The sequence below is a fragment of the Scaptodrosophila lebanonensis genome, unplaced genomic scaffold, assembly GCF_003285725.1.
Source record: "Scaptodrosophila lebanonensis strain 11010-0011.00,11010-0021.00 unplaced genomic scaffold, SlebRS2 tig00000001-arrow-pilon, whole genome shotgun sequence".
NCBI lineage: Eukaryota > Metazoa > Arthropoda > Insecta > Diptera > Drosophilidae > Scaptodrosophila > Scaptodrosophila lebanonensis.
The window spans coordinates 12,166,565-12,186,314 of NW_022060529.1; the positions used below are offsets into that span (position 1 = coordinate 12,166,565).

Sequence of the window (19,750 nt, forward strand, 5' to 3'; positions counted from 1 at the left end):
CAGCGAAATCAAAATGAAGTGCATAATAATCTCTTTAACTTTTCCTAATCAAGCAGAAATGTTTATGAAACAAAACTAGCGCATTTGTATATATTGTGGTCAATCCACAAAAGAAAAAAATACTATACAAGTAAGTATATATATGCATATAAAAGTTTTGAAGGCTACAATTGTATTCTTGACGCTAATTATGACAAAACTTCATGATAATTATCTTTTTTCTTACTTTGATGCTTTTGTCTGGGAGGTGTCTATGCGATTTGCCACGGCATCAGTAAAGATAAGTTGCATAAAGAAGGGAAAAATCAAGCGAGTCATTAACATATCGCACCAATGAAAATGCAAATGCAACAGAAATTACGAGGCAAGTGTCCTACTCGTCCGGCTGCCCCCTACTTATGGCAATGGCTCATTAAAATGCGCTGCCATCTTGCGAAAGTGAAAAATTACCCAGCCCAAGGACCTGAAGGAAGGAGAACGCAAGCCGCAGAAAATGGATAGCATGGACAGGAATGTAAGCAAAAGAAAATGGAAAACGATGAAAAACTTCTGCGGGCACAGAACAGGCGGCCAAGCTATGTGTATAAGTGTATTCATGTATGTAAGTACGTATGTATGTATGTCGGTGCGAAAGCGAAAAGGTGTTTGTTGAACTGCGTTTGCCGTTAAGTGGCCAGCAATTGTTGTTCTTGCGGCTCCGATTTAGTGTTGTTTTGCGTCGTTAGCACTACATGAAAGCTAGCTCATGAATATTATGGCCTTTTTTCTAGCGAAGCTGCTTGGACTTTAATGCATTTGTAACGCGCCAATGCGGATTCGTGGCATGCTCGTCAGCCAAGCTGCTGCATGAAAAATATTATTTATCCACCTTAGCCCTGAATTGCAATCGCGCTGCGGGTTATTGCCACAGCTTAACTCACTGCTATAGAAGCTTGGGAGTGCGTCTGCTATTTCCGCGATTAAATGTAATTACGGCCTGAAAAAACGTCAACAAAGTGCACAACTCTTCCGCACATGAACACTGATGGTGTGGGCCGTCGTTTCTGACGGAAACTTAATTGTCTGCAAGTGCTGCTTAATACTCATTATCTGTAGCGCCATCAGGCCACATACACACACATATATACTATACACACCAAGCTGGCAACATAGCCGAAACTTAATTGTTAGCTTGCCAAAGTTTTCAACAGCAACAAAACTCAACGCCTTATTAACCCCTTACTTTTGCTGCTAATTAAAAAACTTTTCACAAATTTCATGAGCAGCACCCGCCTTCACACCAAAAAAAAAAGAGATACAATAAAAAAGCGGAGGTGGGGCGAAAACGCTGGAGAAGACACAAAAACGCTTTCCGTGCCATGGCAAAAATGCTCTCATACTTGTGTTGTTTACACAAAAGCAATCATACGCCATGTTGTACGCACCCATCGCGTCGTCACTGTCAACAATACAGAAGTAGCAGGAATAGCAATAGCAACAGCAACAGCAACATCAAGAGAGAAGACGACAGAAGCGGCAGCAGGGCCGGTAGTGGCAGTGGCAGCTTCAAAAGAAAGATCTGACTGGTTGACGTTGTGTTGAAGTTTCATTAATTAGATAAAAGTTCTTCGTACATTGTTAATGACGCAAGAAACGAGCTGCAAATTATTTGCACACAACAAAAGTCAAAGCCAAAGTTAAAAACCTCAGCAAATTGTCAAAGTTGCTTTTGAAAAGCAACGTATGCTTAACTCAGCTCAAGCTATAGTTACTTGTATTGTGTTGCAAGCATAAGCAGAAAGAAAGATAAGCTCGGACATATTTACAAAAAAAAAATAATAATAATAATAAAAAAATTTTGGTAATTTTATAACTTGAAATTCAGAAAACTTCCACATCTGCCAATTGATTCTGAATTCGAAGTTGTTGTTTGGTTTGCATTTCGACTTAAAAGGAAACCACAGTAGCAATTAAAATCTGCCCACCTCGCAGATACAATTACTGTAAAAAAGTATCCATGATAAATAGCCCGCTGGCACTTCCCTTTCCAAAAACAAAATGCCTTTCTTCGAGTCATTTCTTTTGTCATTTCCATTGGCGTAGTCGACATGAATACTAACTCAATCATGAAACATGATAAGCAATAACATGTTAAATATTTATATTATTTTTCAAATAAATATCCTACATTCTTCTGTTTTTTAGTTTCCATTACATTTATTTATTACGCCGACAGCTAAGAAACATTTTATGAAGTTTTATTTGACATTAATTGGCAATCTTTTTGGTTGTTTTGAAGCAACTTTCAAATTATTTTAAAAGGCGGCAATATGAAGTAGTGATGTAAGTGTGAAAAGAACTTTGCTTTTATAAATCACAAATATTCCAGGCCAAAATAGATGCCTCTAAGTGTCTGAAAATTTGACATCTATGCATCGATTTGACGATATTACAATAAATTTGAAATATTTGTTGTATACTTACCTTAAACTTAATTTTTTGAAGCTCATCGAAAATGTTCTCGTAATTTTGTCAGAAATAAAAAGACAATATGTAACAAACGCTTTTTGATATACATATGTACATACTTGTAATATAATAAATTCCTGAGTTGCTGTGTACACACTTAATTAAAAAGGTTACTACGTTCTCAAAAACAGTAGCGACAAAAGCAGCTGATCAAAATAAATACGGTAATCTGTTATTCTTCTACTGTGATTAGAAAAAGTACTCGACTAAATGGGACTCCAAGTTAACATTGAAATAAAAATTACAACTTGCTTTGAACTCGTTTCTGAATCTTTTTCAACAAAATATGATCTATAAAAACTAATTTTGAATATTAAGCAATAATTAGTACTCGTTCGAATCACGCTTGTAGCTCTTAATAATTACTTAAATAAAAACCATAGCTTAACTTTCACATTATATCTAATATATAGCATATTCTCTATTTTAAAGCAACAACTTCTTACTAAATTCAGTAACTGAGAGAGGAATGCGAACTGGTAGCCTGCAGAATTTAAATCAGCTGCATACTCAACAAAGATTAATAATAAGCAAACAATTATTTTTTCTTTTGTTGGCTAATTTGAATTAATTAATCCAGCATTACAGACCCCCAACTAGAGAGAGGGCAACGACGCCACTGTTCGAATCCTTTATTGAAATGCCAATAAGGATCAAGCGAAGACTTCAATTCCTCTACATCCTTCTTCCTTCAACAAATATGCCAAGAACACACAATAATTATCCTTTTTTTCGCTTCTTGCAGCAGCTAATCAAGCAACAAGGTATGACCGGAAAGTGTATCAAGAAGCACCAATCAAATTAAAAAAGGGCCACAAAATATCAACCAGTTTGCAGACACGCTTAATACAAGTATAGATAAAAACCAACAACAGCAACAACTGCGAGGGTTGAGGGAAAAAAATTGTTCCGGTACGGCGCATAAAACATGAAATACATAGAAAAACGGAAGATGAATTTTTAATTTGTGCAGTTGCTTGCCGTTTTAATTGTTGTTGACAGACGACTGACTGACTGACTGACAGCGTAATTTACAATCCTTTTTTTTTTTTGAGCTGCCCATGTTGCTGTTGTACGACCCAGCATCAAGGATTTGCACGTGGAGTGTCGGGGAAATTTTAATTAAAGAAATTGCGGTTAATTCCGTTAACAGTGCATAAACAAAATGAGAAACCGGGTGGGTTGGCAAAGAAAAGTTCGGGCTCTTGGTGTGGTTGTCGCCTCTGGCAAGCTTATATTTGCTCGCTCAAATGTATGTGAGTTCCTCCCCACACCCCACACAATTTCTTCCTAATTGTACAATTTATTACAGCTCTCCATCTAAGAAGGCAGAGAAGGCATATACAATTTTTCATATTTAACGGCACTCGCTCGGGCGGCCACTTGCAATTTTTGTCAGTGCGTTGAAAACACTTCAAAGCCAAGAAAACGCAAAATTTTAACACCTTCACTGAACCGACCAGGCAACAAATTTGCTTTCATTTACATGCAATTAATGACATGATTGCCATCGTTATACGCACCACTGAGAGCATGCAAATGTGGGCAGATTTGTCAAAGACAGTTCAGTAATTGCATTTTATGCTATTTGAACTTCAATTTGCATAAAAATAGGAGTTTGTGAGATGTGTATGGGTGTGTACGCAAAATATTGTTACATGCCACATTAAATACCACACAAATACCTGTTTGTTCAGCAATACCTGTTTAAGGCAAAATAAGTTACACATTTTCATCCACACAAATGACTCCAAGATGAGTTTTGAGTGCTGGACACGGAAAGAGACTATCGCCGATCCCTAGCCATAAGTCAGTTGAGGTACAACAGGCGTATGTATGTAAGGAATTAGCAATGGGTGTTGAAATTTTCAGCAGAATTACACAAATCACAATTAAACACGCTGCGAAACAACACAACTCTTTAAAACTAGAAGAAAGAACGAAGAATCTCAACAGAATTCGAGTGTACACTGTCTTTGGTTGCAAGTTTACAATAGAAAAAATACAGTTTTAAACTTTAAGTCAACAAATTCATATGGGCTAAGTCTGTATAGTATCTATCTTATATTAGTACAGTGCAATCATGATAAATCGTAAAATTGTAAGCATTTTTGTAATTTAGTAGAATAATGGCACGGGAAGAAAAAATTAAAGAAACAAGTTTGAACATAAAGTCACGTTTTTGTAGAAGAACTTGATTCAAATGCTTGGAATACCTCAAATACTTTTTAAGAACTGTTTGAAAAATGTTTAAATTTTAAACAAATAAATCTCAGCTATTTTTCTGCCTTTTGTGTTGGTCACAGGTAACCAATTAAGGAAGGAATCAAAAGCGTTTCAGTCCGAACTAGGAATAACTACTTTAAAAACATATCATTAACAATGTGCAAAAAGAAAATATAAATATAAATGACTAATTTGGTTATTGAAAGAATATAATGTGAATAGATTTTATTTGTCCCAATAATTTCGAATATTTGACCTTAGGCACTGGCGCCAATGGGCAAAATTATCGTAGTTATAGGGTATTTAAATAATTTGGATCCTATTCAGGTATAATTTGTATGATATTTACAGAAACAGCTCCGAACATGAAGACAAAACTGACTGTCTGTCATAACTGTAATAACTTTGTGTTTTTCAGAAAGCATTTACCTTTTAAGATGCCCATGGGTATTGTGGCACGGCTGGCCATCACCATAATGGCATTTAAGTCAAAAAGTAAAATGATAATCACAAGCGCCACACACTCTCTGAATGGCCAAGCTCGACTCAATGGAGCACACATACAATGTATATACAGATGTACATATGTGTGTATGGATGTGTTAGTAAATTGTGTGACACGTTGGAGGACAGCATAAGAAATTAACTTAAAAAGTCATTTTGCACACAGACAGTGGAGCTGGAACTGGAGCTGGAGCTGGAGAAAAAGCGAGACTACGAGCGAAAAAGGATTAATTGCGTGCGAAGGATGCATCAAGTTGATGCCACAACATGCAGAGTCGCGCTGCACGCTAGCCAGGCATGCCGAGTAGTGAATATCCTGGCTTTTCTATAAGCCATTGACTTGCGCTTCCTTCTGCCACATCACACACGCACACTCACACACTCACACACACACACACATGCACACAAACCCATAGAAACAGTCTCTGTTGGGCCCAAACGCCTGCATGTGTGAGTATTTTTTAATAGTGTTTCGTGTGCCTCTTGGCGTTAATTTATGCCACAAAATCATTTTCTTTTATGCTGTGCAGCCCCACATGCAAAAAGTGGAGAAAAAAATGAAAATAAAATTTAAAATTGAAATGTGAAATGCGAAAAATAAAAAAATAAAAAACCCACCCAGCATGTAGATGCAAATTGCGTTGCACCGCCCACAGCTATGAGACGCAGTATATGTCAAGTGAAAAATGAGTGCGAACTATGACATGGAATATGAACAACACATCAAACTGCACTCGACCCACACACACACACGAACACACACACAAACAGACACACGACGCACATTATTGTCTGTTTATTTGAAAAACATATAGAATATGACATGCATATAATTGGCAAAGATTAGCTCACACTCTTGCCGTCAAAACAAAAGCGAAACGAAACTAAACGAAACGAAAACAAAAACACATAAATAATTTATTAGTATGACATGCATGCCGGCCGAGCTGATAAAGCCTTCACGAAATACTTACCAGTACGTACACAGAGAGAAAAATGTGTTTAAATTTAAAATTTAAAATTCGGTTAAACATAACAAGCCATAACTTACAAGCAGGGTTTGGTTTTAAAATTACTTACCAGTAGTTACTTTTTCAATAAATTAGTTGTTTGAATTAAGCAATTAAGAAAATTGCTTAATGTACTTATTCTAAATGTTTATTTTTGTAACTATCATAACAATTATATAAAAGTAAAGTACTATTCCATTACTACCAGAATCAATTCAATATAAATGCTAACGATATTTGAAGCCATTGGTATCAAAGAAGAGCCCTCAGTTGTTAATTAATATTCTCATTAATATGTGATAGTTATACTTTACTGAGTTGTGCTGTGTTCACCGAACTGAACCTTCAAATGGGGGAAAACCTGCTCCAAATCAAATTTTTCCCCTCTGTCATCTTTCAATTGAAATACAACTATAGACTGACTATCGATATTGTGGTATTCTCAATGAGGTTCGTATATTCTTTGCATTAATCATTTTGTAAATCCAATCTGTTGTCATGATTTATTAATGTGAATAAACTAATTCAAACATTGCAGTTAGTAGAAACTTATTTAAATAGTGGAAGATGTATTTATAAGCTTTTTTTCTAAGTGTACACATATACTGTATTATTGGGGTTTTTTCTTTCTTTCTGTCCCTCTTCTTTTCCCCAGCTGTATGACTTAGTTAAAATCGATTCGTTTCGGTAATTAATTGCAAGCTATGTGCGCAAATACAAGTATATGCAAACAATGTCAATATTCAAACGAAAGTTCAAAAACCAAACCAATAACAGCTGCCGGGGCAGCTCTTCCAGCTCTGTCTCTGACCCTTGTCTCTGTGTTATGCAATCTAAGTCGCAGTAAAATGTTTCGATTCAATTGAGCATTATCATTTCTGAGCCTACGTATATGCAATACGTATACTGAGAATTTATACTACATATCTTCATAGTATGTACACATATATATACAAGTATGTGTGTATGTATCGCACGGGCTAAAGTATAACAGATTTCATCAACAAAGTTCTTGATGCAATCAGCAAGGCCGACAGCGACTGCCATTTGATGTGTCAAAGTCGCCGCCTGTTGTTTTCACTGCCATTGACTGAGGTTAAGTAATTTCAAGAAATGCGCACTGACACTGAAACTAATTCACACGATTACTAACACACATACGAGCATATGCAATAAATACAGTAATTATTTCAACTGACCGCTGTTCAGCTAACGATCCCGCGATCCAATTCACCTACAAAATCCAACGTGTTTCGCCCTATTTCAAAATATGGATCTGCTTTCCAAGAAATAATAGGGCCAGTAGTGATTTTCAGTTACATCAAATCGCAACTAAATCGTTCAAATATAAAGTTACTTACATACATAACACGCGATTCGCAAATGGCTACGGATAAGCGAAAATCAATGACTCGCTTCCAAATGTAATCAACAAACTAAACAATTAAGAATATGTTCAGTTTAGGGATTTTAAAAAATTAAGTTTTAATTAAAACACATTTCAATCGTGATTGCTCTGCATAAGAATATAAGATACGAGTATTTAAAATACTTTTCTGAATCCCCAATTGATTTGCAAATGCCGCAACAGTAAAGAAAATCGCATCTGATAATTTAATTTAATTGATTTAATTGATATATTAGAAAAAAACTTATTTACTATCAACTGCTTGTTGGTCCCGGCTCTTTTAAATCCATAGGTGGACATGTCTTAATAGCCCCATGTGCACAAGGTACTCCTGAGTGTTTCCGGATATTGGAGATCAGTTAGAAGACGATTTGCGAAAATAATACGCCCGAGGAGAATTTTGACGCCTCCTTATGCTGTTCATCGTGAGTGCTAGCAAGAGGCTTCTGGCCATTTGCATTTCTTGCATCTATCTACTGTTGTTGTACAAAGCTTCTTAGAATAGCCAGCTCTAAAGCAGTTACCTCTGAGTAGGTCAGTAGGTTTCTTTGCAGTTCCATGTGTTTTGAAAGAGTCTGATCCTTTATTTGAATTGAAGAGCTCAAAAGAAATCGTAGGAGAAGCCACGACTTAGAAAATGCAACATTGTTTCTCGGTATATTACAGAAATCTACAACATCTGCAGGAACATCGCCTACACGAAGTTCACACTTTGGAGATTAAGATTAGGGCGAAAGTCACTTAATAGTCACTTATTAAAATTAAATTAATCGTCGTCTAATAGTCAATAACTTAAATAAAAGCAAAATTTGCGTTTCATGTATTTTATGATATAATATATTAATAATATATCAACCGTGCTTTAATGAACATAGTGAAAGAATTTTAGGACAATTGCGCTGGAGTTGAACAATTCAAGCAGAGAAATAAAGTTTTTGTTTATAATTTTTGTTGTTGTGTATAAAGTAGTTGCCCTTTGCTGTTACCCTCGTAATATAAATACATACATATATGCTATTCTGTCCTAAAGGAAGAAAAATGTATAATTTTGTTGTATAGAAAAAAGTGCTTAATTATTATGCTTTTGAATCAAACCAACTTGATAAAGGCTGCTAGAAAATGTATAAAGCATTTGCTGTGTGAAATAATATAAATATACTAGTACATAGGTATATTTAACTTGGCATTATATAGCTGATAAGCTTTTCAAGAAAAAAATTGCCAAGCAAATCACTCTTCTCCCTTAGAGGCAAATTGAGTCTAGAAAAATCGATGTCACGAATACCTAGAATTTCATGTAACTCCCAAGTGTAATAAACTTAACAGTTCGCCATAAAGCACGAGTTTCGTTTCAAAGTAGTGCTTTCAATGTCATATTGCTTCGAATCGTTGAACCTATTAGCTGGAAACGCCACATGCCTACAACGCCCCTAAACTAAACTATAAATAGAGATATGGCATACAAAATCAAGCAGGCACTAGCAATGAAATCGTGCATAACTAAAGCTCATATATGTATGTAATAATAACAAAATATTTGTATATATACACACACATTTTTGAACGTGCGTTTGGATACAAAAAAAAACATCTTATAGATGCGCAACAAGGACGTTTATTTTTAAATTATAATTCCGAGAATATTCAAAACGAATCTCTTGCTGCGATTTCTGAGTTATGTGACGCTTGATTTGTGATATTGCAAATATTCCAAATTGCTAAATCTGCTGGCACGGTATTGCAAAATAGGTATAAACAGTACTATATATGAAAAGATTTGACAAAGTGGATTCAATCTATTTAGCTGAACTTGACATTGAATCTCAAGAGATACGACAACGCGCTGAATTGTTTATTTCATTTATTTCTTAGCGCACTCGCCACAATTGAAATGAAAAGTATATGTCTGATGTTTACTATATAACTATACTAAACTTATATATAGTATGTATGTATATACATCCATATATACACATATACTTGCTGGCAACAACGAGCTGCGAGCGCGTGCTCAATACGATGAGCGCATCTCGCACTCAACTGTACACGTGACGGTTGGAAAACAAAATACAAAACATCATCAACTAAAAATATTTTATACATACTATATAGTATGTACATACTCGTATGTACATAAGTACAATGTATGTTAGTATGTGCAACTGATAAGCCAACTGACCCAGGCCCAGCATCAGCACCCAGCCTTTGTGACCATTGATTCATAATCATAGCCATGAGCGTAGCCAGCACCTCCATTAGAAGGGAGAAAAAGAATTCAGATAACGAGTATTTTAACCTGTTCACCTACCTTTAACAGCAATAATTCCTTTCGTGGCAGCCCTACTCTTTTTGCCGCTATGGGCATTCAATTAAAACAAAGTGCACCGATTTTGACGAAACACAAAACTTGTAAACTCCAGAATTGCTTAAGATATCTTCGTAAAGAAAAAAGTTGCCCAGAGCAGCTATATAATACATACATCCCATATCAGGAATATAACAATCAGATTTTCTTAAGATCTAAATAAACAAGCTGTTGGTATTAAGCTCGTTTTTTTGCCCCAATCATTCCTATGCCAGCTGTATGATAATATGACGATTTTGATTAAACTTAATAACTTAACTGAACTTGCAATATCTTTATAAAAAAAAAGTGATTTTTTACCGATCGGTCCTATGACAGCTATATTATATAATAACGCTATAAGTGACTTGTAGTAATATTGATTAGACTTTCTAGTATACGGTTCGGGTACAGGGTATACAAATTGATTATTATAAATTGTTAGGATCTATAAATGAATGTTTTAAATTTTTATCGTAAGCGAAAATTATTTTACAAGTAGTACTTTGATGATAGTTTTAAATAAATAACACATTATACTATACATCTAAAATGATTCATAAAAAACATCTATGTTTCCCCATTCAGTTCTGAAAAAATATTGGATAGTGTTAAAAGCATAAGTGTAGAAAGTACAAGTATGAAAATAACAAGTAAAGAAAAAACAATATTTTTGATCTTACGGGGGCGAACAAGTCGTCTTGCCGCACCCCCTTTCGCTACGCCTATGAATCATACCATATATGTATATACATGTGTACTTACATAATCAGCTATAAACCGTTGATGTGAGACAGATCAATAACAATATTTATTTACTTATATTTACAGTGTGTTTATTACAGCAGTCGAATATTTCATCGGATACTTAAAATCGGCATATACATATTATAAAGTACATACAATATAAGAAGCATATAGTTAAAGAGTTAAATAAATACATGTATGTGTATATAGACAGAACTGATTTCACAGTTGCACATTTCATTTCATTTTTTGTTTAACATAGAATTTATAGGAATTTTCATATGCAACTATATTAGAACACAGCATACTTGTCCATTTTCGCAATCGGTTCCGGGTCGAAGAAGCCTCTGGTGGCAACGATCCTTGCACTCGCCCAAGTGTTCGACACAAGGTGCTGGTCTCACCGGCACTAGAAACATGCACAGACACGCACAAAATAACAGTAGGTGGTGACACAGAGCGGATAATAAAGAGAGTGAGAGAGAAAGAGAGCCAGGAAGTGTTGGTAGTGTTGGAGTTAGTGGGCACAGATATAAGGAAGGAAAACGAGAACAATAAATGAGAACATATTGTAATACCAATTCAAAGGGCTTTAAGCCCCACATAGGAATGTTTTAATAATAGGATTTTTTTTTTGTAGAAATGCATTTTCGCACAATTTTAACGATAGGGTAGCTTGGGCTTATCTGTCAGGAAATGTTGTTGCATAGAAAATTGAAGCATTTAACAATTTATAATCACTGGTTACTCACATTCATAGCAGCATTCGGCACCCAAATGCGAGCTGGAGGGACAGAGACCCTTGTTTGTGGTTGGTTCTGTACAGTCGCTGGATTGCACACAAAGACCACCGACTAGGGCACAATGACGATCATTCGGATACACACGGACGCCCTGTAGCACTATAGAAGACCGAGAGAGACTTAATAAAAGTAGAAGTCTATGAACTTTTTTTTATAAAAGCTAACAACTACAAGCCAAAAAAATTAAGTAACAATTTTCCTTAATTGCAGACAAGCTCTTTTATTTTTTTTCTAAAAGTGAAATAATTTATCTAAAATATGTCAAGAAGCTAACTTGATATATGATAAATGTAAAAGCAATTTTCCTAAACAATATTAGATATATTTTTGGACACTATTGAAGACTCACAGAGACTCCATAAACTGAAACTTGGAAGAAAGTAAACTATATTTAAGAAATATTGCTAAGCTCTTTTGATTATATTTCTAAATTTAGAATAATTTTTGCAATTTCAAAAGTAAGTCACAAAGAATATTAATGAAAAAATGAAATGAAATTTAAATTACATTTTTTTTTTATTTTTAGTTAACAGGCAATTTTTCCCAATAGAATTTTAGAAATATTTTTTCAAGTTCTCCTCAAAAATGCTTTACTTTAAGAACGAAATATATTTGAAACAGTTGTAGCTCTGGACTTTTAGTTATAAAAAATTTAGACTTCTTGGGTCTACCTCACTTTTAGAACCCCTGCAATTCTCCAACAAGCGGTTTAATTCACTTACTATAATATTCAACACCATCGTTCACTTCGTTCGTCTCTATATTCGCACTGACTGCCTGCAGAACTAAAAAGATTGTTAGGCCAATGCCCAAAATGCACTTCTTTACAGACATTTTCTTTATTTATTATTTTAATTTATTTGTTTTGTATTTTCTTTAGTTCTGAAAATTGTTTTCAGCGTAAAGATTGTTTGTTCAATGCGTGTTTTCTTCACAGAATCACTACAAAACGTTCGAATTACAGCAGCCGCTATTTTTTTGGGGTAAAAAGTAATCCACTCTATAGCACGGTTCGCGTAGCACTGAGTACGCCTAATTACGATTCGTATGTTTTTAAACAAAATATATTTTTGAAAAAAATAATACCAAACAGCACAACGTTTTGCACAACTGGACGAGCGATCGGCAAATGAGCGCCAAACAGCGCTCCACTCGCACGCGGACGTTGTCTCTCTGTCTATATGTCTTTATGTCTTTATGTCTGCCTGTCTGTCCATCGGTCTATGTGGATGTCGGTCTATCTCTCTGGCAATGCGGGCGCCGCTCAGTTTAATTAAAGAGCGTGAGAGCTAATTATATTGGTATATATTTGTAGATTTTTGTGCAGCAACTGAAAACTAAACTTCACATTGTCTGCCAGACCACTGAAGCCTCAATGAGCAACGCATTAAGAAAAGCAGTAGCAGCAGCAGCAGCAGCAACAACAACAACAACATCAATTGGGGCCCACAATCCGACCAATATACTCGTAATCCATATATGTATATATGTGCATATGAAGTGTGTTGTTCACGCGCTCTGAAAAGCATGACCACGACGCCAATATTCAAGTGAATGAATGGGTCTGCAGGGGCAATATTTATGTACATACTTATTTATTTATGTGCCTTTCTGATTGTTTATTGAACACTAGAGCGGCAACAACCAGCAATTAAACGATGCGCGTACCACATGCCCCAATACCTCCAAAACATAAGATGGTTACGCCGCTGCTTCCTCTTGATCAACCGCATTTATCCGGGCGTAACGTGATTAACCTGCATTCATTATTCCAGTATAAAACAGTTAAAACAGACATACTATACGTCTATCTATGCATTGTCTTGATGATAAGAAGCTGGGGATGGGGGAAAATAGAGTTTTGTTCGACTTATTAAAAATAGCGCAATTCATTGAACAGCAAAAATTACGATTTAAAACATTATCTCGTTATCACGATCATTGCGTATACGTCATGTGACAGAACTTTCCTGCTTCTTTCGATCAAAGCCATATTATTATTTATTTTCCCACACCATGGCTAAAATCAAGGCCAGGAAATAATGAATGAATGAAGACCAAAATACTTATAAACAAACACATATAAGTATGTAAAGGAAGCGAGACACATCTGACAGATATTTTAAAAAGGTCTAAACCGTTTCCTGTGCCTGTGTACAAAATAAAATAGTAGCTTGCCGGACAGAATCTGCCTTTCTTTGAGGAAAGAACCCACGATTCCTTAACTACAAGCCAAAGCTAAAACATTTCTGATAAATTAAATTAAATAAAAAAATATTGTGGCCGCCCTCCTCTGCGATTCTCATACTAAGCACCTAAGTGATGGCAAATCGAGATTTAAGTTGTGAAATTTCTAATAAATTAAATTAAATAAAAATAAATTGTGAAATTTCTGATAAATTAAATTAAATAAAAAAATATTGTGGCCGCCCTCCTCTGCGATTCTCATACCAATTACCTAAGTGATGGAAAATCGAGATTTAAGTTGTGAAATTTCTAATAAATTAAATTAAATAAAAATAAATTGTGAAATTTGTGAAAAATTTCTGTAAAGATGTGCCTTTTTTCTAAAGTTTATTAATTATGATTTCATTAAGACTTAGTTTCCCGCCTCCATTAATGCTTTTAGGCGCTTCTTTTTAACTTTTCGTTATTCTCTGTTATATTTTTTTATACTTTCTCAGCCGTTAAGACTAAATTAGATCTACAATTAGGTTACCCATTTGTGTGTGTAATCCAAGGCGATCGATCTGCTATGCTAAAGATTGCTTCGAATTTCGTAAATGTTTACATTTTTGGCTTTAAATGTTGAGATTTTAAATTTAGGGAATTTCGAAAACGCCCGACTATCACATGTGGCTCTTGATGGCACATCGTTTTCGATTAACTGGCCGCGTGATTAAATTATTTTGTTATTTCTCAGCGAGCCAATTGTTTGAAGTGTCATGTGTGGAATAAAGTAAGATTTATTGGTGAAACAATTGAAATAAATAGTGCGACTCTCCATTGTTGAAAATCAATACAAACATAAGTACCAATGCACGCATGTTAATATAAGCAGATAATAATCTTATGTTATCTACAAGTTATCTGTCACTGTTGCATACGAATGTAAGCATAAAGAATATGTATAGCAAAAGTGTCAGTCTCCAATAAAACTCTAAAGCGAACAGACGCACGGCGGTCCGCGACTATTGTCTTTTACTTTACTCCTACTGAGCCCTTCCCTTTTCAGCGAATATATAATCTATTCAATAGGTTATGGGCCCAGGGCATATAGGCTCATAGGAGAAGTTCAAAGTATTGTGAAATAGTAATCGTTTGGTGACTCAAGAAATATAACATTTAAAAAATGAGTGCGCTATATCAAATAGACAAATTGGAAGAGCATAACTATGACTCATGGAGCATACAGATGCGATCTGTCTTAGTGCACGCGGAATTGTGGAGTGTGGCATCAGGTGCTGAACCTAGTAATACTGAGAGTTCAAGGCCAAAAGATGAAAAGGCATTAGCAATTATAACGCTAAGTGTAAAAGCTTCACAATTGGGCTTCATTAAAAATTGCAACACTTCGTACGAGGCATGGAAAAAGTTAAAGGACGTTCATCAGCCGAGTGGACCTGTACGGAAAGTGTCGCTGTACAAGAAATTGCTAGGCAAACGCATGTTTCAAGGCCAAAGCATTTCAAGTTACATACACGAATTTAACGAAATTCTGGATGGTTTGTGTACAGTTGGCATCGAATTAAATGATGAGTTAAAAACAATCGTGTTGTTGTCAAGCTTGCCCGAACCATACGAAAATTTTGTCGTCGCCATTGAGACGCGTGACAATTTACCGTCATTTGATGTGTTATGTATCAAGCTGATGGAAGAGGGAGAGCGCAGAGGCAATGCAGATGGAGAGAGCGAGAATGCAAGAGCATTTATAGCTACGCAGCAGATCGTCGCGCATTCCAAAGCGAATTCAAAAAGGAATTCAAAAATCGTCGTTTGCTACAACTGCGGCGAAAAAGGGCACTACAAGGCACAGTGCAAGCGTGAGAAAATTCGCGGTGAAGGGAAAAAGCAATCGACAAAGAAAGAGATGGAAAAGCAGAGCAGCTTGTTAAATGCGTTGGACGTTGGAAAGATAGAGAACAACATGTGGTGTCTGGACAGCGGAGCAACAAGCCATATGTGTTGCGATAAGACGTTATTTTCAAAATTTATTGCGCACACTGAAATGATCGGTTTAGCTGACGCTGGTTTCCTGAAGGCCGAAGGCAGAGGAGAGGTGAAGTTACAGACAGAACTTTGTACCTTGGTGTTGTCAGATGTACTGTATGTACCGAAAATGAATGGCAACTTTATGTCCGTCAGCCGGTCAGTGCAAAAGAACAATGTTATACATTTTGGGCCACATTTTGCTAAAGTTATACAAAACGGCGAGTGTATACTGAAAGCGAATAAAGTTGGGAACCTTTATATGTTTCAAGGTAAACAAAATAGGTGTTATTCCGCAACTGAATCAGATGGTACATTGTGGCATAAGCGTTATGGCCATTTAAATTTTACCAGTCTGAAGGAAGTGATCAGCAAAGAGCTAGTGCGTGGTATTGGAAAGGTTGTTTTCCCAGACAACTTGAATTGCAAAACGTGTATGCTAAGCAAAATACATGTACAGCCATTCCCAAAGGTAAGCACTAACCGTGCCGAAGAGCTGTTGGAACTGGTTCATGCTGATGTATGCGGCCCATTCGACACGAAGTCACTTGCTGGATCCAAATACTTTCTGACCTTCATCGATGACAAGTCCAGGCGTATATTTGTTTATTTTTTGCGGAAGAAAGATGAAGTGTTCAGTAAGTTCGTCGAATTTAAAAACTTGGTTGAACGGCAAACAGATAAAAAGCTCAAATGTATTCGAACCGACAATGGAGGCGAGTTTGTCAACACAACATTCAACGGTTTCCTGAAACACCATGGTATTGCAAGGCAATTGACCGTGGCTTATACTCCGCAGCAGAACGGCGTGGCGGAAAGAGCAAACCGGACATTAACGGAGATGTCCAGATGCTTATTGGTGCAGTCGGGCCTAGGCGAGTCTTTGTGGGCCGAAGCAGTCAACACAGCAGTATACATAAGAAACAGATCACCTACCAGTGCACTGAACAACCTGACTCCAATGGAAGCGTGGACAGGTAAGAAACCCTGTGTTAGCCATCTAAAAGTTTTTGGTTCCATTGCAGTTGCACTTGCAAAGGGTCCCCGTAAAGGCAAATTCAAACCCAAAGGGCATGAGTACCGTATGGTTGGGTATTCGGTAGCAGCCAAAGGCTATCGGTTATACGACCCAGAGACGAGGACGATTGTCGAAAAACGAGACATTCTATTTGATGAGCGTTGTGGTGGTCATACCAATGAAGATACCGTTACGGTAGATTTTCCTGCATGCGAGGTTCAAGAGCATGTCACTCACACGGATGGTGACAGAAGCATCGACGACGATGACAGTGAGCACAGTTCTGACGACAGCAGCTCCAACGCATATGAGAGTGCAGTCGAAAAAGAAGACTCTGACGAGGATACTGTGAAGATTGGGCCAGGCCGGCCTAAAATTGTTCGAAATGGTAAACCTGGTCGTCCAAGAAAGCAATACAATGTGCTTGGAGCATTGGTTGCTAGTGACGTAATGGTTCCGACATCCTATGATCAGGCCGTTGGTAGCACACATGCAGTATTCTGGCAAGAGGCGATGCAAAAGGAATATCAGGCACTACAATCAAACGAAACCTGGCAGATGGCTGATTTACCAAAAGATCAGCGAGCAGTTGGTTGCAAGTGGGTATACAGCCTGAAACGTGACTCTGATGGAAAAGTCGAACGTTTCAAGGCACGACTCGTTGCTAAAGGGTGCTCCCAGAAGTATGGCGTGAACTATGTAGAGACGTTCTCACCCGTTTGCAGATTGGAAACCGTGCGGTTTATTTTGGCGTTAGCAGCGGAATTGAAGCTGTACCTTCACCAGATAGATGTGTGTACCGCCTATTTGAATAGCGACCTGCATGAAACTGTTTATATGAAGCAGCCACAGGGATACACAGATCCCAATAATCCAAGTAAGGCTTTATTGCTTAAAAAGGCAATATATGGATTGAAGCAGTCGGGGCGCGAGTGGAACTCCAAGCTCGATTGTGTACTACAAGGCATAGATTTTGTAGCATGTGAAAATGAACCGTGTCTTTACAAAAGGAACGGAAGAGGTGACTTATCATTAATCCTTGTTTATGTTGATGATATAATTATAGCATGCCGATCAAAAGAGGACTTGGCCAACATCAAGTCAGCCATTACAACATCGTTTGAATGTGTTGACAAGGGAGAGCTGCATTTGTTCCTTGGCATGGAAGTGCAGCGCGACGGTGAGCTTGGCGAAATTTCGCTAAGCAATTCGCAATACATCAAAGACATATTGCGTGAACATGGATGCGAGACCTGTAGACCTACAGCGACCCCACTGGATGCTGGTTTCCAAGTGATATGTACCAGCGAGCATTGTCAAAAGGTTGACATTGCATCCTACCAGTCTTCAATTGGCGAGTTAATGTGGCTGGCGCTTACAACAAGGCCAGACATATTGCATTCCGTTGCCAAGTTAGCTCAACGGAATCAAGATCCGCATGCAGAGCACCTAGTGGGTGTAAAACATGTGCTTCGATACCTGGCGTCAACTGTGGACCTGAAGTTGCACTACAAAGAGTGTGGACAACCCCTTACCGGCTATGTGGATGCAGACTGGGGTGGCGACCGCATCGATCGCAAGTCGTATACTGGCTATGTATACCACTTGGCTGGAGGACCCATATCCTGGCGATCTGAAAAGCAACGCAGCGTGGCACTTAGCAGCACGGAGGCGGAGTATATGGCTCTTTCAACTGCGTGTAAGGAGGCCATATACCTACGGCGTCTTATAGTGGAGATTGGCTGCGGTGACTCGAGTACTCCAACTATTCTTCATGGCGATAATTTAAGTGCTCAACAATTAGCTAAGAATCCTGTACACCATGAAAGAACAAAGCATATTGATATTAGATATCATTTTGCAAGACAGGTTGTAAACGAAGAACAAATTGTTTTACAGTATACATCAACCAATGAAATGATAGCTGATATTTTAACGAAAAATCTCCCTAAAGCGAAGCATGTTCATTTTACAAAGCTGTTAAATTTGATTTGAAAATTTTTGTAAAACATGTTTGCATTGAGGAAGGGTGTTGAAAATCAATACAAACATAAGTACCAATGCACGCATGTTAATATAAGCAGATAATAATCTTATGTTATCTACAAGTTATCTGTCACTGTTGCATACGAATGTAAGCATAAAGAATATGTATAGCAAAAGTGTCAGTCTCCAATAAAACTCTAAAGCGAACAGACGCACGGCGGTCCGCGACTATTGTCTTTTACTTTACTCCTACTGAGCCCTTCCCTTTTCAGCGAATATATAATCTATTCAATATCCATTTGTTTATTTAATTTGACATTTCATACTTCTGATACTCATAATTAGGTAGATTCTCACTATAGATGTCATCAATTTCAATAATAATTTGTTCAAAACAAATATCAATAACTTCGTCTATGAAGTTATTATGATGTAATTAAATAATTTACAGAAGAATATAATAAAAATTGGTCGAGAAATTATTTTTTCCCATTTTTTATGTACATATTTGCAACATAAGCTTTAATATTTGTACCTTTTTTGTTAAACAGTTGCATTAATTTCATTTGTGGGGCCTATTTGTTAATGTTTTAAAAGATTATGCCTTTATACTCTTTTAATAGCCGGATCATCTTCTAATTCTAATTATGCTTTATTAGAAAAATTTCGTATCATATTAAATTAATTTTAATTTTATTATATTTTATTTTTGAATTTGTATCTTTAATTTTTTCCTCTATTTACAAATATATGCATATTTGATTTTTATTTATTTTATTTATTTTATTCATTTTATCATTTGTTCTGATTTGGAATACTTTTTTTTCTTTAAATAATTTTATTTTGTCATTTTTTTATGGGGCTTAAAGCTTTCAACTTGGTTTTATTTCTATTTATTTTATTTCCAGTATTCGTGCACTTCAAGGAAAACGAACAGCACACCTGTCTTGAGTAAACAAAACTGTCAATGAAAATGGGAACACAAGG

The 19,750-nt window shown here is 36.5% G+C and overlaps 1 protein-coding gene across 2 annotated transcripts; it reads right to left on the reverse strand.

Annotated features, from left to right (window-relative positions):
* Window positions 1–10,802: 10,802 nt before the first annotated feature.
* On the reverse strand, window positions 10,803–12,660 carry LOC115628609 (U-scoloptoxin(19)-Tl1a). 2 transcript variants are annotated; one of them, XM_030524804.1, is made up of 3 exons: window positions 12,273–12,660; window positions 11,500–11,649; window positions 10,803–11,433 (listed from the first exon to the last, which is right to left on the reverse strand). In XM_030524804.1, exons 1-3 carry the CDS (start codon window positions 12,382–12,384, stop codon window positions 11,408–11,410), a joined length of 288 nt encoding a protein of 95 aa, XP_030380664.1. In that variant the 5' UTR covers window positions 12,385–12,660; the 3' UTR covers window positions 10,803–11,407. The 2 variants fall into 2 exon arrangements, with proteins under 2 accessions (XP_030380664.1, XP_030380656.1); XM_030524796.1 differs by having other exon boundaries at window positions 10,811–11,156; window positions 12,273–12,648.
* Window positions 12,661–19,750: the final 7,090 nt, after the last annotated feature.